We start from the raw sequence: 8543 nt of genomic DNA, 5'->3' as shown, positions 1-8543 counted from the left end.
GGGTGGTTTTAGGGGAAAGGGTATCAGTCTGAGCCAGGAGGATTGCTGCTTCTCTCCCACTCTAAGCAATCCTAACCCTGTGTGTCTGGGCCACCAGATCTAAATGGTTGCTGAGAACCTTTTTCATTTCTTCCCCAAGGCAGAATATACCAACATTTAAGAAACCAAAGTAGACATCTGTTGCTCTGGCTGGCTTTTCAGATGCTTCCTGACTGTATGTCTTGGATCCTGAAAACTCCTGAAGCCTGGGTTGGGTGTTCCAGGGGTGTGTGTTTCTGGGTTTTCTGTTGCGACCTCCTTCTTCAATACCCTTTGAACTTTTTTTTCTAAGTGGGGAATATGGGGTAGAGGCAGAGATTCCACAACAGGAAATTATTCTATTCCATGTTTTTTTTTTTTTTTTAAATTAAAAATGACTTGCCAACCACTGGGTGGCTGGGGATAGCCTTGGTTTGTATTTCCTTCATATGCTTCAACCTCCCTGGTCAGTTTTTCCTGTGCCTGGACTTGAGAGAAGGTAGGCAAGTCTGGATATAACCAACCCCTCTGCCTAAGGACCTCAGTGTCACAAGTGAAAAAACAATGCTTGATCTGCTAAGGACTCTGATTTCTACTAATCAAGAGTTTGCTGAAGGCTTGTGAGTTGGGCTGACTCTGAGTGGTCTTTGTTATCTCACTCCAGCTCAAGGCCCTGTTCCTTAGGAGAGGACTTTGGGGATTACTGGTCTTTAACCTTTCTGCAAATCTTACTGGGGACTTAGGTAATCATCAGATCATTGGAAAACCTAAATCGAATCCCTCCTGGCCCATGGTGGGTCCAATGAGGTTGCCTTTGCCACCTGCTCGCTCTACACCCTAGTTCTCGCACGAATATTAACTTGACTTCCCAGAAGCCTGAAAAAGACTACTGCTCCCCAGGTGGCTCCCTTCCACCCCCTTAGTCTTTTATGGAGTCTCTGGGATCAGCAGAGCTAGGACAAAGAAAAGCCTTTAGACTTAACTCTATGTGGCCCCTTGTGCTCAGCAAACCCTGCTGAGTTTTTATCCTAAGGTCCTTATTCTTTTTTTTGCTAAGAAGTGCCTTTCTTGGCCATGTGGTCTTCCCGCCTTCACTTGTATTGCATGGCCAGCCCCCGGCTCCAGGGGGGCTGTCATGGGCAGCCAAGGAAGGACTCTATACCTCAGTACAATTACATGTAAAAGGGACGTGGATTGTGACGATTTCATCTCAGCGTCCCCTCACCATGGTATTAGGGTCTGGTGTTCTCTGTCTTGTTTCTGGTTTCTCCCTTGTTTAAGTTCTGGCCAGGCTGGGTAGCTTCAGAAGCATGTGAGGGGGCCTGTCCTCAAGCACCTGCTGCCTATTAAGGGAAGCACAGAGGCTTACAGCAGCATTGAGCTCCCGTCTGTGATCCCACACGGTGAAAAGTGCCCTTTCTAGTCTCCCTCATATTAAAAAAGGTGCCCTTATCGTAAGCTCTTCTAATCTATTTTGCTTCCTGTTCCACCCAGAGTTTGCATTATGAAGGTGTTTACTTCCACTTTCCAGTCTCAAGTGTTAACTCACAGATAACCCATTTGACGATGGGCCGCCTCTGGCTGTTGTAGAACTGTTTCTAGCTCCCAAGTCAGTGTTCCCACCCATGCGCTTGCAACAGCTCCTCTCTCCCCCGCCCTTTGCTGCCCGCCTTTTTCTCACTCTTCCGGGCTGTGCAATAACTCCCCCAGCATGTGGTCTTCTCCACAGGCCTTTCTGTCCCTGGCGGCACCCTGCAGTTGGGGGAGAGATGGGACCCACGGGAGGGGTAGTCTTTATCCCTTGCTGAAGAAATGTCAACTTTCCCTTTGTTGCTGTCATTCTCATGGTTCTGGGTGGGTTTCCGTGGCACTCTAGTAGAACATATAGCATCCTCTTAGAAGTCCATACATATTTTTAAAACTTGTTGAAAAGGAAAAACATCCTCATGATGGGGCATTAAGTCTGCATCTGGGAATGAGATCTATTGTGATGCCTCTGGCGTCACCATCACTCTGCCTAGAAGCATTCCAGAGTATCTTGTCCACATGAAGAGGAAGGGGATTCTCTTCCAAACCAGCCATGCACGGATAGCCCTGTTCATCTGGTAGAATCTGGCTGTGATTGTAAATACTGCCATTTCTGTGGGTACAAATTCAAGTGCTCTGTGATGCGACTATAAACCTCATTTTTCAGTTCTTGTAATAAACACCTGAAGGATGAGCTGAGGCTGCTGGTGCCCCTGAGCAACTCATAATGCAAATGTGGACAAATTGTCTTTTTGTTGTTCTACTTTAGCCTGTTCATGTTATGGACCAAATTTCCATAAGGAACTCAAGGAAAATTTGTATCTGCCGTATTTATGCTTTCATGTAAAGGGTTGTGGGGGGTCTTTTTACCTTTGGTGAAATTTTTTCAAAATCCTTTTTCCACTGTTTCTGTCTGGTTTTAAAACAAATTACAGTTTTGTATGGATTTTTTTAATGTACATTTTGAAAGAAATGATCATCAAATATTTTCTGAAATAACTGAATAAAAGGCATAGAATTATCCGTCTCGTCTTTGGTATAATTCATTGGCATGATTTTATATAATGTTGTTTTTTAATCTGAATGCTTACATTTGCTTTACTAGAAAAATGAGTTTGCATCAGTTTTAGCCTTTCTTTTTAATATTTTTCACCATGTTAGTCATTTCATGTGTCTCTTTTGAGGTATATTTGTTCATTGTGGTGATGTGACCATGGGAATTAGGGAATAAAAATTAAGGATGGAGAGTCAGTTACTATCTATCGGGTAATATAAGTCAGTTACTATTGACTGGATAATAATATGCATCATTTTTTAGTCTAGAACAGTAAATTGTAAAAGTGGAAAGGGGTTTTCTTTTTGTTTTTTGGAAAGGGGTTTTCTTGACATGGGGTTTGTGGGTAGGAAACTCTGGAAGGAAGCACACCATGCTTGATACCTACTATATTATGAGGTCATTTGGCTTGGAGGTAATGGGGTTTGGTTTGTGTGTAAAAGCCACCAAATACTGGTGTTGGTGCTAAACAGAAGACGTCCAAGTATTAGTAGAAATGGCGGGCAGTGAGGATTGATGGTGTCAGTTAATGGCTTGCTGTTGCTGGAGGCTCTCCTGCATTTTCCAGAACCATTTTCAGAGAAAGAGCTGTTGACGACGAGTGCGGTTACAGGGTGTGAGAATTAAACTGGAAGCATTTACTTGAGTTGAAGGTGCATGCTATTAACTAAAGGTCCAGCTTGGGTTTTATTCCTGTTTTGCAGATGACTTCCAGCAGTTAACCTTCCTCAGTCTGTTTGCTCATCTATGTCCTGTTTTTTGTTTTTGTTTTTTGGTGGGGGTGGGGGTGGGGGTGGAGATTTTGAGACAATGAATGCTAAGTCAGGTACAAATAAAGCATTCAATAAATTGATGGTTTTTTTCAATGAACATGTTCATACCCATGTGTCAGCAAGCTATTCAGGAATCACTTACCCAAGTGATCTTTGAGTCTCTGGAAATGACATTTAGATAAGTCTTCCCTTCCTATTGGTCCCAAATGCCCTCAGAGCATATAGATATGGGTAGGAGGCACCCCTAATTAAGTGGTATTTGTAAGGTCCCCTGGCGGTGCAGACAGGTACAGGCCAGGGTTCTGAGCAGTGGCTACTCACAGCCAATCTTCACCCATCCACAAGGCAGATTTTACTAGCCCTCTATCCATAAGCCACCCTAAACAGTCATATGCACATTTTTAAGTTAGCTCTAATAGCTGCAGCTTCTAGTGTGCCTCCACTGTAAATGCTAATAAAAACCCCTTGCCATTCAGTCGATTCCAACGCATAGCAACCCAGTAAGACAGAGTAGAACTGCCCCATAGCGTTTCCAAGGAGTGGCTGGTAGATTTGAACTGCCAACCTTTTGTTTAGCAGTCATAGCTTGCTGTAGCTCTCAACCACTGCGCCACCAGGGCTCTGTAAATGCTAACAGTGATGCTAATTTTCTCTTCCTGTCTCAATTCCCTGAGCCGGCTTGAAGGGATGGTCATTTCTTCTTCCCACAATATTGCTTGCTGCAGGCTAATAATGCTCAGCTCACTTCCATCACCTGAGTTCAAGGCTCCAGATGCATGGCAGGTCTGACTCTAGCATAAATAAGGTAATTAGTGACATTTAATGGCTGCACTACCATTCAGGATTTCAGTAGGAAAGGTGATTTGCTCTGATTTTGGCTGTTCCTACCAGCTGGCCACCTTGTATAAGCTAACATGTGAGCAGCGAGTGCAGACAGTACAGAAATGACCTGCTGGTTTTGGTATTCTGGAAGTAGCTTTTATACCTTGTGATGGTGCTAACACATCACAACTTCTCATTTTTTTTTTCCTCTTTATGCCATATTTATTTAGAATTACCAGTATGCTTTCATGCTTTCTTAAGATTTCAATTTCCTTTTTAATTGTATTTTGTTGTTGTTAATATATACAGCAAAACGTACACCAGTTTAGCATTTTCTACATGTACAAATCAGTAATACTGATTACATTCTTGGGTTGTACAACCATTCTCACTCTCCTTTTCTGAGTTGTTCCTCCCCCATTAACATAAACTCATTGCCCCCTAAGGTTTCTATCTTTCAAGTTGCTGTTGTCACTTTGATTCCATATAGATCTTAAAAGAGCATAATGCTCAAAACAGACATTTTTTTACTAGTTAAGCTGAACTATTGTTTGGTTTTTAAGACTTAAGGGGATATTTTTGGTTTAAGTTTTAAAGATTATCTCAGGGCAATAGTTTCAGGGGCTTATCCAACTCTTATGGCTCCGGAAAGTCTGGAGTCCATGGAAATTTGAAATTCTGTTCTATATTTCCCCGCTTTGATCAGGCTGCTTCTATAGAATCTTTAATCAAAATGTTTAATAATGGTAGCCAGGGACTATCCAGTCCTGGTCTCATGGCAAAGGAGGCAATTAGCCACACATTCCCTGTCCTTCTGTTGCTGTCTCTCCTTCCTCTGTTGCTCCAAGCAAATAGAGGCCAATTGTTGTGCCTTGGATGGCCGCTTGCAAGCTTTTAGAAACATCTCACTCTTGGGTAAACTTGGAAGTGGGGTGCAAGGTGAGGGGCAGGACAGCAAGCTTAAAGAACATACCTGAATGGTGCCAACCTTATTCAAGACAGCTCTCTCTGAGGCGCTTCTAACAATTACAGTGAGGCTGACGTTTTAATACTAGTCCCCACAATATTCAGTAGAAAGAAACCTATATTTTATCTAGTGGAAATTTTATCAGAGAACAAAAGGAGATGAATGGTTAGAACTGTTAGCAGGGCTTTGAGCACTTGAATTACCAGGGGTGGGTAAAAGGATGTCAGATGAGACTTTTTCCTAATGTCTCATTTCAGCTGAGGCCCAAAGCTGAGGACAAAAATCGGCAAGCACCTCCTTACGTTGCAGATTGGTGTAGATCCATGGAAGACTTACTGAGAAGGGGACCAAAGCTTTTGCCAATTTTCCTCTTCCAGGGGAGGCAAGGGTGATAGAGAAAATATTGGAGAGTGCGGTATGCACACACCACTACTGGGTTCCAAGCCTAGGGCAGGAAGGATGTTGTTGTTGGTGCTGTATGTAGAGTTCTGACTCATAGCAACCCCGCGTGACAGAGTAGAAATGTCCCATAGGGTTTTCTTGGCTATGATCTTTACAAAAGCAGACCACCAGGTCTTTCTTCCTTGGAGCCACTGAGTGGGTTCAAACCGCTAACCTTTCAGTTAGTAGCTAAATGATTAACGTTTGCGCTACCAGGTCTCCTTATGCAGGAAGGTTGTTGTTGTTAGGTGCTGTCGAGTCAGTTCCGACTCATAGCGACCCTGTGTACAACAGAATGAAACACTGCCCGCTCCTGTGCCATCCTCACTATCATTGCTATGCTTGAGCCCACTGTTGCAGCCACTGTGTCAGTCCATCTCGTCAACGGTCTTCCTCTCTTTCGCTGACTCTCTACTTTACCAAGCATGATGTCCTTCTCCAGGGACTGATCCCTCCTGATAACATGTCCAAACACCATCCTTGCTTCTACAGATAGAGCTTAGTATATTTATTTTAGACTGAAATGGACTTTTAAATACTTGAAAATGAGACTTTTAAAAACAGTTGAGTGACTGGAGAAAAAAACCAACAAAAAACACATACAGAGACAAAAAAAATAACATGGCTCTTCCGGAGATAACCAACCTAGGGCAGAAAAGAGGGAGTCAACATAATACATTTCTAGCCCTTTAAATAAGCTGATTATAGGTGGCTTAGCTCATTAGGAAAGGAAAAACCGAGGGAAATTCTCCAGTAGTTTGAGAGGCCCAGGAGTCCTGTATCCTGTAGAACTCCCTCATTTATACATTCTGGGTAGCAAGGAGGAATGTGACAGAACATTTATAAAGATGAAGATAGTGCCTGATTTCACCTGTAAGGAGCAGCACTGGTTCTAGAAAGTCTCAGAGCTCATTAGATAACCAGGAAGTGCTACTAGTCCTTCCCTCCTATCTCAAGGCCAGGCCCTCTAAAAGCAGCATTTTCCTTTTTTTTTTTTAAGCTACAACCCACATCAAGAAATACATTTTACATGATGACTCAGTAAATGCACAAATAATTGAAACAAGTTTCATGAAAAAGAATACATACCCTACTATGTGTACCACACTCTGATACTGTCTATTCTATTTTTTAAAATGCAGGTCTACTTACTAGTGGATCCAGAACCACAGTTTGAAAAATATGTGGTATATTTCCCTGCAGTACTGGGGCTGGGTGGGTAGCAATTGGCTAGCAGCAACAGCCAGTACTGTCCGCTTTTTTCCAGCCCCTAAAATGCTTGTAGCAAGTTTTATCATTCCTGCTGCTCTGAATCATTCACCATCCCTACTGTGCCCCTCCCTAAAGAAGGCACCATTCTGAGATTCTATAAGATCCATTTTATTTAGCCTTCAGTAGTGGTGAAATATAAGAACCAAAAGGAGAAATGTTAACTTCAGGAGCTCTGTAAATGACCCTATAAAGAGCACAAAGTAGGTTTCGAAGTGTAGGTCCAACTTCAAATATTCGTATTTCATTCTCCCATCAGCCAGTTCAGTTTGAGAAAGCACGAACAAAATTATAGTAGTTAATCTTGCCTTCTTCGTGAGAGCATATCCTGATTAACTGCAGAAGAGAGCAAAGAGGTGAGACAGACATGCAGGGCTGCCTTCAGCTCAACTGCAGAGCGCGCTTATGCATAATGATGCCAGGTGTTTGGAACCAGTTCAGGGTTTTTATAGCCTCAGTTGATTCTGAGATGATCCTGTGAACCTGATAGGTAGGTCAGACACTATCCCCATTTTACACTTGATGAGATGGATGGTCAGGAGGAATAAATGGCCTGCCCAAGATTTCAGGACTAACGTTCGTATTTCTAAAGGGCACTGTCATTTTCAAAGCACTTTTAATTGTTTTTAGATGCAAATACAAGATTTTCTCCACCTAGTCTGTGTGGAGTAAAACTCGTAAAATAGTAAGTTCTTGTTATCACAGACTAATAGAAATATCTAGTTATGTCAAACTGTCCCGAGACAACTCTGAGTAGTAACAGATTTGCAGCCGTTTCCTTTATGAGACAAGTGCAAACGCGCCCGGCCCACCCCTTTCCCAGCCCCACTCCCCACCGCTGCCACTCCACCCTCCCGTGTCAGGTCACAGATGGCATGAATGACTTGAGAATCAAAAGCTGAGCATGCTGTCACTTGAGGCTTGGGAAGCTAGACAGGTGTTTGGCTCACATGAACAAATACCCTTCCATCTTTATCTGCCTTCCCCCACACCCCACAACCCCTCGCTAATGTTCCTATCTATGAAGAATCTTCCAACCTAGTCATTCTAGCTCTAAACAAATGCCTTCCCTAAATGAGTCTTAACTTCTGAGCACCCCCTTTCCCTCAAAAGATCTTTAAAAAAGTCTACAACATCTCAGTATTTTTAATCTGTGAGAATGTCTCAATGATAGTAAGCCAGAGTCCTTGGCAACTGTGGGAGAGATTTTGTTCTGGCTTTCAGGGAACCCTGGCTAGAGAGGTTTATAATGAGGAAGGGGCAAAAAAATCACTCTTCAACTCACCCATGAAAATCCTAGAAGGACAATTTCCATGGTGGTGCAGTGGTTAAGAGATCGGCTGCTAACCAAAAGGTCATCAGTTCAAATCTACCAGCCGCTCCTTGGAAACCCTGTGGGGCAGTTCTGCTCTGTTCTATATGCTCGCTATGAGTGAATCGACTCTATGGCAATGGGTTTGGTTTTTTGTTTCCTACATTTGCAGCTGGCCATGCTAACCCACTGAGCAGACTCCGCTGCCTCGGGCAGTGGTCACACTCTCCCATGCTAGCTGCACTGATGTGCTATCTCAGGTATTCGCTGTAAAGGGTGCCAAAGGCACCCCACCACCCATCCTGCTCATCCCCTTGGCAGCTCCTCTCCAGAAACACTTCTGCTCCCCTCCTTCAGCCC

At 43.3% G+C, this 8543-nt stretch overlaps 1 protein-coding gene across 3 annotated transcripts in view; it reads right to left on the bottom strand.

Moving 5' to 3' along the window:
- Window positions 1-6034: 6034 nt before the first annotated feature.
- EFHC1 (EF-hand domain containing 1) overlaps window positions 6035-8543 on the bottom strand; it is a 51930-nt gene continuing 49421 nt past the window's right edge. For 2 of the 3 annotated variants that reach the window (XM_023742661.1, XM_023742660.1), the window contains one exon: window positions 6035-7207. In XM_023742661.1, the coding sequence (XP_023598429.1) occupies window positions 7136-7207 (72 nt within the window). In that variant the 3' untranslated portion in view covers window positions 6035-7135. The remainder of the gene's footprint in view (window positions 7208-8543) is intronic. The other variant, XM_004388722.1, reaches the window with a different exon arrangement.

This window comes from Trichechus manatus, unplaced genomic scaffold (assembly GCF_000243295.1).
Source record: "Trichechus manatus latirostris isolate Lorelei unplaced genomic scaffold, TriManLat1.0 scaffold00215, whole genome shotgun sequence".
NCBI lineage: Eukaryota > Metazoa > Chordata > Mammalia > Sirenia > Trichechidae > Trichechus > Trichechus manatus.
The sequence above is the reverse complement of the archived record's forward strand: the minus strand, read 5'-3'. Positions and strand labels throughout refer to the sequence as shown.